At 44.2% G+C, this 17,606-nt stretch overlaps 1 protein-coding gene across 2 annotated transcripts in view; it reads left to right on the forward strand.

The window, feature by feature from the left end:
• Positions 1-1,311: 1,311 nt before the first annotated feature.
• The window catches only part of ercc6 (excision repair cross-complementation group 6), a 50,550-nt gene continuing 34,255 nt past the window's right edge, over positions 1,312-17,606 (forward strand). The window contains exons 1-5 of one of the 2 annotated variants that reach the window (XM_038782860.1): positions 1,312-1,417; positions 4,388-4,816; positions 5,873-5,993; positions 6,571-6,676; positions 9,260-9,965. In XM_038782860.1, coding sequence (XP_038638788.1) covers positions 4,398-4,816; positions 5,873-5,993; positions 6,571-6,676; positions 9,260-9,965 — 1,352 coding nt within the window. In that variant the 5' untranslated portion in view covers positions 1,312-1,417; positions 4,388-4,397. Of the gene's footprint in view, positions 1,459-4,387; positions 4,817-5,872; positions 5,994-6,570; positions 6,677-9,259; positions 9,966-17,606 lie in introns of both variants that reach the window. The other variant, XM_038782861.1, reaches the window with a different exon arrangement.

Below are 17,606 nucleotides of genomic sequence, written 5' to 3' on the forward strand. Positions count from 1 at the left end.
GTTGTAGGTGTCACTTTGCATACAGATTGTCCTCTCCTCCTGTAGGTGTCACGGTGTGTGCAGGTTGTCCTCCCTACTGTAGGTGTCATTGTGAGTGAAGATTGTCCTCCCCTCCTGTAGGTGTTACTCAGTGTGCAGATTCTCCTCCCCTCTTATCAGCGTGACTGTGTGTGCAGATTGTCCACTCCTCCTGTAGGTGTCACTGTGTGTACAGATTGTCCACTCCTCCTGTAGGTGTGACTGTATGTGCAGATTGCCCACTCCTCCTGTAGGTGTCACTGTGTGTACAGATTGTCCACTCCTCCTGTAGGTGTGACTGTATGTGCAGATTGTCCACTCCTCCTGTAGGTGTCACTGTGTGTACAGATTGTCCACTCCTCCTGTAGGTGTGACTGTATGTGCAGATTGCCCACTCCTCCTGTAGGTGTGACTGTATGTGCAGATTGCCCACTCCTCCTGTAGGTGTCACTGTGTGTACAGATTGTCCACTCCTCCTGTAGGTGTGACTGTATGTGCAGATTGTCCTACCTTCCTGTAGGTGTCACTGCGTGTACAGATTGACTTCCCTTCCTGCACATAGAACAAAGAACATACAGTGCCATTCAGCCCATTGAGTCTGCACTGACCCACATTAAGCCCTCACTTCCACCTGATCCCCGTAACCCAATAACCCCGTTTAACCTTTTTGGACACTAAGGGCAATTTAGCATGGCCATAACCTGCACGTCTTTGGACCTGCCCTCCCCTGCTGTAGGTGTCACTTTGCATACAGATTGTCCTGCCCTCCTGGAGGTGTGACTGTGTGTGCAAATTGTACTCCCCTCCTGTAGGTATCACTGTGTGTGCAGATTGTCCTTCCCCTCCTGTAGCTGTCATTGTGAGTGCAGATTGTCCTTTCCTCCTGTAGCTGTCATTGTGAGTGCAGATTGTCCTTTCCTCCTGTAGGTGTCACTGTGCATGCAGGTTGTCCTCCCTTCCTGGAGGTGTGACTGTGTGTACAGATTGTCCATTCCTCCTGTAGGTGTCACTGTGTGTGCAGATTGTCCTCCCCTCATGTAGCTGTCATTGTGAGTGCAGATTGTCCTTCCCTCCTGTAGGTGTCACTGTGCATGCAGGTTGTCCTCCCTTCCTGGAGGTGTCACTGTGTGTACACTTGTCCTCCCCTCCTGTAGGTGTCACTGTGGGTGAACATTGTCCTAACCTCCGATAGGTGTTATATCCGCAATAGGTCTCCGCTGCTGTAGGTGGCGCTGCTTTGGGAAGACTCCATTCTCCCAGCGAGTGGTGCCTTGCCTGCGGGCTGACCTCCCCTCCTGCGTGTGGCGCTGTGTGGGGAGGGCTCGCGCTGTTGTCGATCGCTGCGACCGGCCTGGGTGAAGCGGAGCGGGGCCTGTCCGGGAACCTGCGCCTGTACCGGGTGAGGACAGCGGGGAACCGGGCGCAGGGCCGGTGCCGGAGGTACCCGAGAGTCCGAGCGATGAATGGGCGAAGCCGCCGCGAGCCCCGGCTCTGGGCGGTCAGGTCCAGACCCGATCAGTCCGGGTTCAGTGTTAAACCGGGTCAGACCCGGTCCGGGTTCAGTGTTAAACCGGGTCAGACACGGACCGGTCCGGGTTCAGTGTTAAACCGGGTCAGACCCGGACCGGTCCGGGTTCAGTGTTAAACCGGGTCAGACACGGACCGGTCCGTGCTCACTGTTAAACCGGGTCAGACCTGGATCAGTCCGGGTTCAGTGTTAAACCGGGTCAGACACAGACCTGTCCGGGTTCAGTGTTAAACCGGGTCAGACACGGACCGGTCCGGGTTCATTGTTAAACCGGGTCGGAACAGGACCAGTCCGGGTTCACTGTTAAACCGGGTCAGACACAGACCGGTCCGGGTTCAGTGTTAAACCGGGTCAGACACGGACCGGTCCGTGCTCACTGTTAAACCGGGTCAGACACGGACCGGTCCGTGCTCACTGTTAAACCGGGTCAGACATGGGGTTCACTGTTAAACCAGGTCGGATCCGGACCAGCCCGGTCCCAGTATTAAGCACGACTGGACCAGCCCCAGCCAAGATTCAGTAATGATCTGAAATAAACATGGACCAATCTAGGTTCAGTAATAAACTGGATCAGACATTGACCAGCCTAAATTCAGTAATGAACTGAAATAAGGCTGGACTGATACTGGATCAAACATGGACCCGTCTAGGTTCAGTAATAAACTGGATCAGACATTGACCAGCCTAAATTCAGTAACAAGCTGAAATAAGGCTGGACTGATACTGGATCAAATATGGCCTGTCTGGGTTCAGTAATAAACTGGATCAGACATTGACCAGCCTAAATTCAGTAATGAACTGAAATAAGGCTGGACTTATACTGGATCAAACATGGACCTGTCTAGATTCTGTGATAAACTGGATTAAATATGGATCAGTCCAGATTCAGTGATAAACTGGATTCAATATGGATCAGTCTAGATTCAGTGATGACTGGATTAAACAGGGACCAGCCTAGATTCAGTGATAAACTGGATTAAATATGCTGCCCATGCTGCATGGACCAGTCTGGGTGCAGTGTTAAACTGGGTAAGGCATTGACCAGTCTGGGTTAAACAGGGTCAGGAATGGACCAGTCTGGATTCAGTGTTAAACTGGGTCAGGCATGGACCAGTCTGGGTTAAACAGCGTCATGCATGGACCAGTCTGGGACAGTCATGGACCAGGTACTGTGATTGTTTCCAGCTCAGCGCTCTAACCGTTGCAGATTCCTTCCTTTCTGCTCGTCTGTAAGCTGTTTTATGTATTGCGAGTGGATGTGGAAGCGATGTTTCCCTTTGATTGAAGCTTTACAAACTTTGAGAATAATATCTTTGAGACTCTCAAAACTATTTTGGTGAACATATTTAGTGAATGAACTGGTAAACATAATGATTTCAAAACTTTTAAATTAAATGGAGATAAAATATATACAAATGTACAACAATATTGCATTGACCTCTATGCATTGTGATGCCCAAATAAAATGTTTAAGATAATATAAACAGAAATGCAGATGCAACAGAAATATGTTCACCTTTTAAGTGCGGTCCTTGCTTGTGAGTTGTGATATGCAGTAGATTTGGATACAAGTCCACTGGTTTATGCAAAAATGGACCCAGCTTGGGTCACTGTCTGTGTGGTGTCTGCACGTTCTCCCGTGACTGTGTGGGTTTCCTCCAAGTCCTCCAGTTTCCTCCCACAAGTCCCGAAAGACATGCTGTTAGGTAATTTGGACATTCTGAATTCTCCCTCACTGTACCCAAACAGGCGCCAGAATGTGGCGACTAGGAGCTTTTCACAGTAACTTAATTGCAGTGTTAATGTAAGTCTACTTGTGACAATAAAGATTATTAAATACAGTGGTTAACACTTGCTTCACAGAGCCAGGGTCCCAGGTTCAATTCCCAGCTTGGGTCGTTGCCTGTGCGGAGTCTGCACATTCTCCCCGTATCTGCGTTGGGTTTCCTTTGGGTGCTCCGGTTTCCTCCCACAAGTCCCGAAGGACGTGCTTGTTAGGTGAATTGGACATTCTGAATTCTCCCTCAGTGTACCCGAACAGGCACAGTAACATCATTGCAATGTTAATGTAAGCCTATTTGTAACACTAAAAGATTATTACAAAACTCTTTTATCATTGTTGTAAAGCCTTAAATCAGTTACACTTAGTGTTTAATCAAAGGCTTAATTTTCTAAAAGTTTGAATGCGGGATTATAAAATTCAAAATAGCTTGGAAAAGTATTTTATTTTGTGGGTATGGATTTTAGCAAGTGGCCCTCCTCGAGTACAACAGCTAACCTAATATTATAAATAGAAAATTCTGCAAATACCCAGCATGTCAGGCAGCATCTGTGGAGAGAAACAGAGTTGACTGGCGTTTCAGGTCGATGAGCTTTCATCAGAAGTTGACAGCTGGGACCAGGCACCTGGGAAGGGCTGGGAATGTTTACACAGGCAAACAAGACTTGGGGCGATCTTACTGAACTATTAATACTAACGAGCACGGAGGAAAATAATTGCAAATGTGTTTATCATAATTACAGACTCTACACACAAAATTAAACTTGGAAACAGCGGTTTAGATTTAATGACTTTGCACAAGGTGGTAAATTATTGGTGCAGGTTCTCAGGCAGGAAGTGAAAGCCAATTGTACCAGCAGATTGAAGAGGAGATTAGATAGCTGGGGAAAAATTGGAATATTGTATGAGAGGTGGGGTACAATATTTTCCAGACACAAGAGGTAGGCCAGATGAAGCACAGTCCTATTCCCTCCCTGTACATTCCCATGGTTTTGTGCAATGTGAGCTTGTTGTAAACCATGTACCTTTTACTCAATTCACTTTGTGTTTCCTGTTAATAGATTGCACAAAATGCCTATCGAAGAAGTTCCTCCAGTTGACATTTCAGATTGCGACAGACCGAATGGGGCAGGTTCGGCCATCGCAATGGCTCCGGACACTCTGCAAGAAAACGGAATCCGTGCTGATTGTCGGGATGTCTCTGCCAGCTCCGATGCCTCGGACAGCCGACCATCCACGTCCGGCGACGTCCACGCTGCCGACGTAAGGGGTTCTCAGAAAGTCCTCCAGATTGATCGGCAGCAGATCCAGGCGGTGGAACAGAGTGCTCAGGCTTTGGAGCTGCGAGGTCTGGGAGTAGATGTATACGACCAAGATGTGCTGGAGCAAGGAGTGCTCCAGCAAGTGGACAGAGCCATCAATGAAGCCAGCCAGGCAGCCAAACGAGTTGAGGCAGAGAAAGAGTACCATTCCGTTCTCGATGATCTGAGGTACTGAAGATTTTCACTGATACTGGAATAAAGAATTTCAAGTTTCTGATCAAGTCATACAAAATATACTATTGCTTTTATGCAAAATTTAAATTAAAGTAGTGGATTAATTCATATGACACACATTGGACACAGGTTAGATTATATATCTGTACACGTTTTGACATTGCATTGGACATAATGGGCCCCAATATTTCTGTGCCTAGAGGTCACTGGTGTTGCTGTTTTGCGGGTTGGGCTGAGACCTTTTTTTTGCCGCAGAAAATTGTGCCGCAGTATTGCTGCTGACGCGCACCCCCCCTCCAAGAAAGCGGACCTGAAGTAGCAGAAGTACTGACGGGATTGTCCCGCCAGTCCTGCATCCCTACATGCGCTAAGGACTCGTATGCTAATGGAAATGAGACCTGAAGCTGCAGGTCAGCTTCCAACTGGGACCAGTGGAAACCTTGCTTTTAAATTTCAGAACCTTTAGTTAGAGTAGTGCGCCCTTCAAGTCGAGAGCCAGAGAATTGCTGGGAAATCTTTACCCTCCCCACAATTGGCGCAAAACCCCAGGCGTGTCAGCTTTGGAGAGGGTGTGTGCCTCCTCCAGGTAAGTGACACTGACACCAGGATTCAGGGTGGGACTGGAGCAGGTGGGCATGGATACCAACCCCCTTCCCTCTACACTCCCTGGAGAGTAAACAGGGATCCCCAAGGGCTTCTGGTCGATGATTGCTGTCTGATTTATTGCCACTTATAAACAGCCATAGAAGCAGATCCTACCACTTATACAATTGAAACATAAAGTTATATGGAACACAGTGAGGTTTGGTTCAGTGTGTTAGAATTCCATGATCGCATTATGGGTTAGATTGCATAAACCAATTTTACTGCAGCTATAAATTGCAGTCCATTCAGCCTCACTTGTTTGAGTCATCAACTCTTTATTGGTTGCGCATTGATCTCCAAGGATTGCTTTTGCAGTCAATCAAAGTAGATAGATCATGGGCCATCTGACGCAAACCATTTCTGTTTTGTGAGATGAGTTATTTGTGTGTTTACCTTTTGCTTTAGATCCGCTACCACATGTCTGAAGCACACAAATAAGATCATTGAGCAGCTGGCTCCTCATGCCGATACAAATAAAGAAGTGAACAGGAAGCTGGAGTCTGTGAAAAGGCAGAAGGAAAACAAGGTACTGCCCTGCTCTTCCTCCCCAAAACACTTGACGTCATGATTCTTCGCGGATTGCAGTATTTCCCTGCGATTGGGAGTGAATATTACTTATTTCAATATTTTTATTCAAAAGTCTTTCCCCACTGCCACACCCACCAACTTCCTTTTTCATTCATGGGCTATCTGGAAAAACAGCATTCGGTGCCCAGCCTTAATTGCCCTTGAGCGGTGAAGAGCCACGCTCTTGAACGCAGCTACGTGGCTTGCTAGGCCATTTCGGAGGGCATTTGATGCAAATCTGGAGGCACGTAAGGAGGGCAGATTTCCTCCCCGAAGGGGGAACCAGATGGGCTTTTTACAACCATCTTGATGGCTATCAGGTCACAATCAATGAACATAACCGTCTAGAGAGAAAACAGCTTAAACCCTGCATGTGATCAGAACATCTAAAGCAATATATTGATACAGGGTTTGCCCGATCACAGTATGTTTAGTATGGCGGCGTCAACAGCCCGAGAGAAACCTTGTTTTGTGGGTGAGGAGTTTGAATATTATTCTCCTTGGTGGCTTACTTTTATTTTGTTCCTGTCCATAAGGAGAGGCAGCTGAAAAAGATAAAGGCCAAACAGAAACGGCTCCAGGCCGTGCTCAGCGGTGCCGACATTGAGAAGCTTGAAGCTGAATTTGAATCTTGCGATGAAGGTAAAGTGAAGACTGGTTTGGTCATTATTATTATTCATCCTGTTAACAAGAGTTTTGCCCCTGTCAATTTTTGATCAGGTCTGGTGGTTTTCTTTTAAAATAGATCAATGAGTTGTGTAGCTGATGTTTAAACCCAATGCAGATATGACATTTAATTGGCCCTTCACAATTGGCCGGGGGTTGCCCTGTAGCTGACAGCATCTCATTGTGATTTTAAATTTATCTTCATGATTGATTACCACCTTATACTTAATAAGCGTCCTGGTTGGTATTGTCGAAACTTCTTGGAACATCTATAATTAAATCAACATGGAAATCTCATGTTATGTGACATGAGGCCAGGGTCTTTCAGACCCATCGGGGGCGGAGATGTTTTGAACTTGTGTGTTTGTTTTGGAATTTGGTTTTGTCCTCCTACCGTCAACCATTAATCTCAAAGATACAAAATTGATGAAGCAGATATTGAAACGCTCCAGCAATCAGGCTAAAACGCTTGCTAAAAACAGCTACACCACACACAGCTGGTGTCACGGCAATGGGCTCAGTACAGTTATACACAGAGTTTACAATACAGCAACGGGCCATTTGACCCACCTAGTCTGTGCTTCACTCAAGTCTCCTCCCATTTCATTTGCCCTGCCTCGATCTTTCGGCAAATCTTTTCCTCCCTGTTACTCTCACGTCAGCGTCTAGTTTCCCTTTGACAGCATCTAAGCTAATTGCTTGCACCACTTCCTGCGGTAGCGAGTTTCTCACTCGGACCACTTTCTAAGCAAAGACATTTCCCCTTATTTCCCTCTTGGACTTATTCAGCGTTATTTGTATTTATGGGCCCTACTTTTAGACTGTGCTATAAGTGTAAACATTTCATGTCTACCCTATCCAAACTGTTAATTATTTTAAAGACCTCTTTAGGTTTCCGCCAAGTCTTCCATTTTCTAAAGAGGAAAAATCACAACCTGTTCAATTAGCTGTAATCTCTCAGTTCTGGTAGAATCCGTGTAAAATTATTTTGTGCTTTTACCAGTGTTTCAATGTCAGTTTTAAAGTATGACAACCAGAACTGTGCATTGCACTGGTAAGTATGAGCTGACCAGGAAACGACACACAAGTGTAATATAACTTCACTTCTGTTGAATTCGGAACCTCTGGAAATAAAGCCCAGCACCTTGTTAATATCATTAAATGCAAATAGTCATTTGGTGGGATAGAACTTGAGTATTGCTGTAAAAGGACACATTTTGTTGAAGCTTTTCATCTAGCCCTCATCAGGGCAATTCACAAGAGTATCAAATTATAAAGGAAACAACAATTTATGCTGCATGAGAAGAGAGGACTGATTGGTTGGCAAGTGGACTCGGATTACGGTGCTGCAAAGCTGCTTTTAATAATTAGTTCACCTACAATCTGTGTTCCCTTTGCTCCTCTATTCCATCCAGACTTCCCATTCTCTGAGGTGCAGGTGATGATTCTGTTTCTCTACCAATGTGCATCACCTCACTTTGCTAATGTTAAGGTTCATTTGCCAATTGACTGTACAGTCTGCAAGTTTTCAAATATCTTCTTGAATTATGTTCGAATCTTCCTCCGTGTTAGCTTCAGCAAATTTTGATATCAAGTTACTCATTTGTCATTGTCATTCATGTAAATTATGATCCCGCCACTGATCTTGTGGGACACCGGTTTCTACCTTTCTCCAGTCTGAATGACCCTACTCTCTGTTTCTGATCTTTAACCAATTTGTTATCCGTTCAGTTATTTGTTCTGTGACTCCACATGCCCTGGGCGTACCATATAATACTTTATTGAAGATCTTTTGAAAATTCAAGAAATTTCTACCCGAACTGTATTAATATTTGTATTAATATTCTTTTTATGCTCATCCTCTGGTGCAGTTCTGTTATCGTCTTTAGTCAAATCTTACTTACGATTGGTTAAAAGATCAGATCACTCCAGCATATACCATACGTAATTGTATGTAAAATGACTCGAGTATAAGAGCAAATGTCACCCTGTCTCTCTAGCTAGTGCTAAGCTTTCAGGTTCTTGATCTACAGGTTCCCTTTTTTTACTGAGCTTTACAAGATTATGGCCTGCCTGCTCCCCTTTCTATAATATACCATCTGTTTAAAATGCTATCTGGCTTCTGCTGCTTGTAGGCTGCTTTGCTTGCCAAATATGTTTTGATTTTCATTCTTGATTAACTGAAGCAACATAATTTCCTGGTCTCTAACCCACTTAAGTGCACGGTATGGGCAGGACATGGGAAAGCAAATGTATACTGGGTAAATATCCATATCCCTAGAGCCAAGTGACTTCAGAGAAAGTAAGACAGCCTAATTGTGCTCTCCTGCTTCCTGTATCTATCTATCTATACGGTGTTTAAATAGTTTAAGATTGCCATTTCTGTAAAAGCAACTGAGACACAAATCGCATTGCGTTTTCAGTAGCAACAATTTGGCATCAGACCTTTCACTTAACCCAAGAGTTGCATTATAAAGCAAGTAGCCAAAATGTAATTTCTAATTAAATGTCACATTGGAATAAGGCAATTTGATGGCATCTTGTTGATCTTCTTGCCAGAACCAGGTCCTTCATCGTTGGGAAGCATGTTGATGCCAGTGCAGGAAACAGAATGGGAGCATTTAATCCGGACCGGACTGATGACACCTTTTGGCACCAAAATACCTCAGAAAGAAACAAAGAAGGAACCTCGGAAGATCATGCTCAATGATGCGTCGGACTTTGAGAAGTATCTGGCTGATCAGGCAAAGATGTCTGCAATACGGAGAAAATCCTTTACCAGAGGGACCAAGAAGAGAAAAGGGGCAGGCACAGCTCAGGCCAAAGCTGAGACTTCAGAGGACAAAGCTCAGCCTCCAAAAGGCGGCCGCAAGATAAATGGCAGTGCGTCAAGAACGGACCGAAAACTGAAAAAACATTTGCAGAAACTGCAGCACAAAACTCTTGAGATTAAGTTTAAAGCGAGTGTCCCACCGGGAGAGAAGACCTCACTGCAAGGATCAGCGAGAGGGCGAGGGGCGAGAGGCTCAGACAGTGAGGAGTCCCTCTTTGTACCTGACGAGGAGTTGCTTTACCCAGATGAAATCAGTGACAGTGACGATGAACTATTGGATAACAGCAGGTTTAAGAAAGCACGAAAGAAGCAGCGACGCCCGAACCACTCGGATGAAGCTTTCTCACCAAGCTCAGGAGAGGATGAGTCAAGACGCAAGATAAAAGCGCACAAGGATGATGGAAATGAAGATCTGTACAGGAAAAGATTAAGGTAAATGGATTTAATTTTACAATGAAGGGTCAATTCTGCAAATTAATGTCAGAATGATTGCAATGCTAGTTCTGCCAGCCGTGGCTCAGTTGGTCACATTCTGGCCTCTTGAGTCACAAAGTTCAAGTCCCACTCCCAAGACTTGAGCACCAAAATCAAAGCTGGCATTCCGGTGCAGTACCGTGGGAATGCTGTACTGTCAGAGGTGCCGTATTTCAGAACAGGCGTTAAACCATCCGCCTTCCTGCTTGGGTGGATGCAAAGGATCCCATGGCACTGTCTCGAAGAAGCGCAGGGGAACTCTCCCTGATGCTTGGCCAATATTTATCCCTCCATCAACATCAGAAAAACAGACTATCTGGTCATTATCACATTGCTATTTGTGGAGGTTTGCTGCGCCTATATTGATTGCTGCATTTTGTACATTACAACAGTGACCACAGTTCAAAGGAAAGCACTTCATTGGCTGTAAGGTGCTTTAAGACGTCCGGTGATCCTGATAAACCCTTTATGGATGCAAGTCTTTTCTTTTCTTTAATGGCTGAAGTCATTGAGAACACGAGAAATATGTTAATATATTAAGGAGAAGCAAATCGGGGGGAGTGACCTCAACCTGATAACGGCTTAAGGTATCTATTAACTTTTAGTCATTTCCTTGGTAAATGTAAGATGCTAGAGTTCATCGAAGCTCCTACAGTGCAGAAGGAGGCCATTCATTCCTTCGTTTCTGCACCGACTGTCCAAAAGAGTACTCTACCGAGGTCCACACCCCCGTCCACCCTACCCTATCCCTGTAACCTAGCCTGCGCATCCCAGGACACGAAAGAGCAATTTAGCATTGCAATTTCACCTAACCTGCATATCTTTGGACTGTGGGAGGAAACCGGAGCACCTGGAGAAAACCCATGCAGACATGCAAAGTCCCGAGGCACCTGAGACCGTAATGGAACCCGGGTCTCTGTGCGGCAGCAGTGCTAACCACTGTGACGCCGTGCCACCCACTACATTTATCACATTTCTGTGTGACTCCCGCTGCCAATATCTCATTCCCCGTTGACGTACATTGCAATAAAAATTGAGTTGATCGACTGCGTAGCACCGCCAATTTCCTGGGGCCCAAATAACTTGAACTCATTCAGTTGATGGTATAACTTGACCCAAATGGTGGCCAGTAGGCAGAAACATCACCATTGCAGAAGCAAATGGCTTATTATTTCTCGCAGATTCCATTCCTTTGAGTTCTGTGAGGCAGGCAACCTGCCAGCCAGAATGGAATCACTTTGCAAACGTTTTATGTGATGGTAACCATGATTGAGTTGAACAGGTATCAGAATCCTTCCTGATCCCGAATATTTATGCTGACATTTCCAAAAACACTAAAGATCATTTGCTTGCTGTGAGTCTACTCACGGTATGTGAAATTTCTCCTCAAATGTTTGATGGGTTCGTTTATTTTAACCCCAGAACAAATATATTTTCTCACACCCTCTGCCTCTTTTTAAAGCATGGTAGAAATTATTATTAGTCTATTATAAAAATAAATGTTCTCATTTTCAGGTCAGTGCTATTATATTAAATGCATATCTTTTATCACTCAGCACGTATAGCTTCTGTCCCTCTAGTAATCAGAGACACAGGGTGAGGTGGTGGTGTAATGGTATTGTCACTAGACGAGGAATCCTGGGAAATGCACTGGGGACTAGGATTCGAATCCCACCACGGCAGATGGTGAAGTTTGAATTCCATACGTATCTGGAACTAAAAGTCTAATGGTGACCAGAAAAAATTGTCGTTTGTCGTAAAACCCCATCTGGTTCACTAATTCCTTTCCGGGTCGGCAATCTGATGCACAGATATTTTTATAGATGCACCAAGTTGCTTAAATTGGGAATGGAGTCTTGACACGGCACTTGACATAGACTCGGTTTTATTAATGGCCACATCTGTACCAAGCCTCCGAGAGAGCACCCCATCTCGTCCCACTCCCCACAACCCCAGCTAACCGTTGGACACTTAAGAAGCAATTAATTTATCATGGCCAATCCACCCAACCTGCACATCTTTGGACTATGGGAGGAAACAGGAGCACCCGGAGAAAATCCACACAGACACTGGGAGAACGTGCAGACTCCACACGGACAGTCACCCAAGGCCGGAATTGAACCTGGGTCCATGGCACTGTGATGCAGCAGTGCTAACCCCTGTGCCACCATGCGTCTAAGAAAAGTAATGGAATTGGTTGATTGAATGGCACAAACAGTTTTGACTTGCAATTAGAAGCCGTTGATCAGCTCTGACTTCCTATTCACCAAGCCGTTCTCTGCAGTGTCCCTTTAAGCATTTCACATGACAACCTTGTATGTGAAATGTGCTATAAAGTTGCAATGTCTTCCGGTAAGGATTTCGAGCTCGCACAATCATCTTTCAATTTTGAGATCAAGTAGCCTATCATGTTTAAAAAAACCCCAGCAGATAGCTCCAAAATGTCCTATCTGGCTTTGTTGGCATCTATAGAAAAGATAGCTGAAGTTCCTTGGCAAGAAGATGTTCGGATAGAATACTTAGATGGATAGAAAACGTTTCAATATGTATTCTAAACTGACTTATTCCCTTGATTTGGTGTATCCCGTTTACATTGAATTAAAGTTATGGCTTTTTCCTTGAAAACCAGCAAGATCCAATATCCAGCACTGACTCTGTCCCAAGGGTTCTGGTTTTGATACATTCTACCTCCGTTTTAGATTTTATAAGAGTAGTTCTGGATAGCACATGGTGATTGGGAAGGAAAATGTAGAATAGCCCTGGAGTACAGACTGACATGTTGGGAGATGCAACACTGTGGTGCTGCAGCATACCTATTGGTGGGAGGGTGTAATTACAGTGTGACCAGTTTGCAGTGGCAGTTTCCATTATAATTGTAGACACAGGAATTTATAATAAAAGTTAACACAAGTGTGACAAATAAAATGACAACAGGTACTAAGAATTTATGAATATGGGTTAACATATTAGTAATATAGATTTGGTTGCTGGTATTGCTGAAAAAAGAGCCAAAGCGTTTCCTCTTGCATTCGTCAGAAGACACAAGAATATCAAATTTCAATGGGAACAATAATTTTTACTACATGAGAAAAAGAGTGCTGATTGGTTGGCAAGGCAGCTCTGATTGGTTGAGGTGTTGCCATGGACTACACCAGGGAGCTGTTCTCCGCCCCCCCATGTTTTTGTTTATTCAAAGAAGATGCAATCTGTAGACATATTCGTTTTGGCTGCAGAGGATAGGGCCATGCATATGAATATATGTAGCTTCTGGCAAGCGTAAGTGAGTTACAATGTGAGCCTGACTGATAATCTTAAATTAGTTGTTAGTGTTATTCGTAGCACACTCAGGATTCTACAAGAAGTGCTGTCCAATTGTGGAATCATATTTAACATGAGGCTTTATGATCTGAGTTCGGCAACCGTGGGTTGATTGAGTGCAACCAGTACTCCGACTATTGCAAACATCTGAAGGGACAATGCGTTTGATACAGCCCGTCAGTTGTTGGAACGTACGGCCTATATGCACAACTGAAATTCACATACCACATTCTTCGTTTGACTGGCGGGGCGAATGCCTTTTGGCTTGACGGTAGCAGCCTGTTTGTGGAAAGCACCAATCGTGTTGCCACTGCAAAGAAGCAGTAGCAACTGCTAGCTTCCTCGTGCTCGAATTTTTTGAGATACTTTTGGAGTTGGATTTGGAGTTTTATGGTGAAACAGAAGCTCAGTTAAAAGCCCAACCAGTCGGCAGCAGGCACCAGAACCTGAGCAGCAACACATTCCGATTCGAAGCTGATGGCAAGGCTGTAAACAAAAACGGGCGCAACTGCCCGTGATTTTAATAAGCCAATGACTGCTGCGATACAAGTACTTGGTTTTTGCAACACTTGGCAAAATTATGATGTCCAGTCTCCCTGACAGTATGTTGAAATAAGAGCTGCAAAAGATGACACATTTTACCAGTGCTGAGCTATAGCAATGCGAAAGGGTGAGGCAGGCTCATCAGGTCCCCTGATATAAAGTAGCTTTCACAGCTCTGCAAGTAGGCGAAACCAAACTAAATGGAACCTAATATAATTTAGAAAGTGGAGCTAGATTGGAAGTCTGCCGGTACATGAGTAAAAATGCATTCTTTTAACCGTCACTTTGCTTTATCTTTCCTGCAGTCTAATTACGACGCTGTTTATCCTGCTAAAAGCACGCAAAGGCAGGGAATGTAATATATTAGAAATGGGTTTCAGTTTTAACTTTTCAATTAATTTTGCAAATTTGATAATGGAGCAACTACAGCCTTCCCTTGTTAATTCAGAGATACTCTTGCTGAACAAAACCCACATTACCCAGTTGTTCAAATTAAATGATTCGAATGAACCAGCACAGGATTAATTTTTTGGCAGAATTTCAATTTAATTGACAATTTGAAACAGGCAACGTTGAATTAAATCTATTTTCTGCTATGATAACTATTCTATTAATTCCAGATACTTCTACTGTTCTTTTTAATCTTAGCGCTGGAGACAGAATCCTGATTATCATTTGTCAGATTACATTTCAAATTTTAAATCAACCTCGTACTAAGTATGAAACTTAAAGAAAAAGATTGTATCCACTTTGAATAAAAGATGCTGTCTTCAGTGATAGTGGGATTTTTTTTATCTTCCGAGTAGCTAATTATGTATAAATTAACTCGGGGGTTGTGACTTGTGCCCAAAATAAATGGTTTGCGAACTTTTCTGTGTGGAAGGTCGCATGCAAGTATCAGCCACATTGCAAAAGTCTGTTGGGCACTCAGAGGTGTTAAATAAGCAAGCAGGAATCAAAATTCTTAAGAGATTATGCTCGCTACGTGGGAAATCTGACAAGTCCAAGAACCGAAGGTCCTGCAACGTGATTGATGATTTCGATCAATTGTTCAAAGTGGCTTTTCTTTTGAAAGCTAAAGTGTATGAATGGTTGCGTAATTACAATATGCAACATCACATTTCTGATGTTCGGTGACATGCCATTTGGACTTCTGCCCAGTTCAGCTGCCTCTTTACATTACGAGTGGCATGACGGCTATAGGGATTGTGCTTTTTTTTGTTAAACAAGAAAAAAATTCAAATCTGGGCGACATCTGTTGGAGGCTGTCTGCAATTTGAAAAAGGAGTCCGATCTTCTGCAGCAGTGGCTTCTAGTGGCAAAGTGCACACAGCGCGCCCAGCTCTCTGCCTGTTACGAATAAATGATAGCTCATAGCAGTAAGCACTGTTGCTTCACTGCGCCAGGGTCCCAGGTTTGATTCCCGGCTTGTGTCACTCTCTGTGCGGAGTCTGCACGTTCTCCCCGTGTCTGCGTGGGTTTCCTCCGGGGGCTCCGGTTTCTTCCCACAAGTCCCGAAAGACGTACTATTAGGTAATTTGGACATTCTGAATTCTCCCTCTGTGTAACCGAACAGGCGCCGGAATGTGGCGACTAAGGGCTTTTCACAGTAACTTCATTGCAGTGTTAACGTAAGCCTTGTGACAATAAAGATTATTATATTATTAGAATGACTTCTGTTTATGTAAAAGTAGCTGCAAAAGTCTAAAGATTATGGTTTTGTGCAATTATTGGCCTTCTCGCTGAAAGCAGCATTGTTGTGGAAGGTGCATTCTCGTTTCTTCTGAAACTTTGTAGTTAAAGCGGCTTTCTCTTCTTACATATTGTTTAACATAAAAGAGAAATTTTGCCTTTTAAGTAGCAAACATGTCATTAAGTTTGTGTCTGATTTCCCAGAGCATTGTCTGCAGCTAGATATGAACCCCTCATACTGCTGATTGCAGCTGGACTAGCACAGAAACAGGCTCGACTGAATGAAGTTAGGCAAGCGTATAGACAAACATATAGACAGTTTCTTTTAAGTAATAGCTTAGCAATAGACAGCAACATATCTTGAATTAAGAGCACATAAGAAAGTTTAATTTAGCCCTGTATTGTTTTTCCAATTTCCATGAATTATTAAATTCAAGGTTATTCTTGCCTTTTGATATTTGATATAGAGATACATTTTGTCATCAAATGCATTTTTTTAATATTCTTTTCTCGGGACATGGGTTTCATTGGCTCAGCTAGCATATTTAATTGCCCATCCCTAATTGCCCTTGAGAAGGTGGCGGTTAGCCATCCTCTTGGATCACTGCTGTCTATGTGGTGCAGGTACACCCACAGTGCACAAAGAACAAAGAAAAGTACAGCACAGGAACGCTGTTAGAAAGGGTTCCAGGACTTTGGCCCAGCGACAATGAATAAATAACGGTATATTTCCAAGTCAGGATGGTGAGTGGCTCAGCGGGGAGCTTGCAGGTGGTGGTGTGTCTGCTGCCCTTGTCATTCTGGATGATCGAGGTTGTCGAAGAAACCTTGTTGAGTTACTGCAGTGCATCTTGTGAATGGTACTCACAGCTGCCACTGTCAGTGGTGGAAGGGGTGTATGTTGAAGATGGTGGGTAGGATGCCAATCAAGCAGGCTGCTTTGACCTGGGTGGTGTTGATCATCTTGAGTGTTGGAGCTGTGCTCATCCAGGTAAGTGGAAATTCTATTCCATGACAGTCCTGTCTTGTGCTTTGCAAATGATGGAGAGACTTTAGGGAGTCAGGAGGTGAGTTGCTCTGTAGTTTTGCCAGTCTCTTAACCTGCCCTTATAGCTGCAGTGTCTATATGGTTGGTCCAGTTCAGTTTAGTGGGGGATTCAGCAATGACAATGCCACTTAATGTTAAGTGGAGATGGCTGGTTTTCTCTTATTGAAGATGGTCATTGTCTGGCTTTTGTATGGTGCAAATGTTCCTTGCCATTTATCAGTCCAAGCCTGAATGTTGTCCAGGTCTTGCTCCATATGGGCAAGGACTGCTTCAGTAATCTGAGGAGTTAGGAATGGTGCTGAACATTGTGAAATCATCAGCAAGCATGCCAACTTCTGACTTCATGATGGAAGGAAGGTCATTGATGAAGCAGCTGAAGATAGTTGGTCCTTGGCCACTATCCAGAGGAATTACTGCAGTGATGTCCTGGAACTGAGCTGATTGACCTCCAATAACCGCAACCATCTTCCTTTGTGCTGGGTATGACTCCCTTTGACTCCAGTTTTGCTCGGGCTCCTTGATGCCACGCTCGGTTAAATTCAGCCTTGAGGCCTGTCTCAGCTCTTAACCCAATCTGCTCTTTTGTCTATGTTTGGACCAAGGCTGCATTGAGGTCAGAAGCTGCAATGACCTGGCGGAAACCAAACTGAGCGTCAATGGGCACGTTGTTACTGAGTGAGGGCTGCTTTATAGCACTGTAAATAGCCAGCCCTTCCATCATTTTGCTGATGATCGAGAGTAGACTGATGGGGCGATAATTGGCTGGCTTGATTTTGTCCTATGTTTTGTGGACAAGATATACAAGAAAATCTGAGGGCCAGTTTTAACGTGGTGAATGTGGTCTGGTTATACTGTTTGAAATCCCCTAGTCACATTTGCTGTTCTTGCCTTGATTTCTCTGTCACAAAATGTTTCCCATATACTAACAGAAGCCAAAGAGTTAATATACATCATGTGGTTTGATGTATACATATATGCTGCTCTACCTACGTGGCATA

The sequence above is a fragment of the Scyliorhinus canicula genome, chromosome 22, assembly GCF_902713615.1.
Source record: "Scyliorhinus canicula chromosome 22, sScyCan1.1, whole genome shotgun sequence".
In the NCBI taxonomy this organism is placed as follows: domain Eukaryota; kingdom Metazoa; phylum Chordata; class Chondrichthyes; order Carcharhiniformes; family Scyliorhinidae; genus Scyliorhinus; species Scyliorhinus canicula.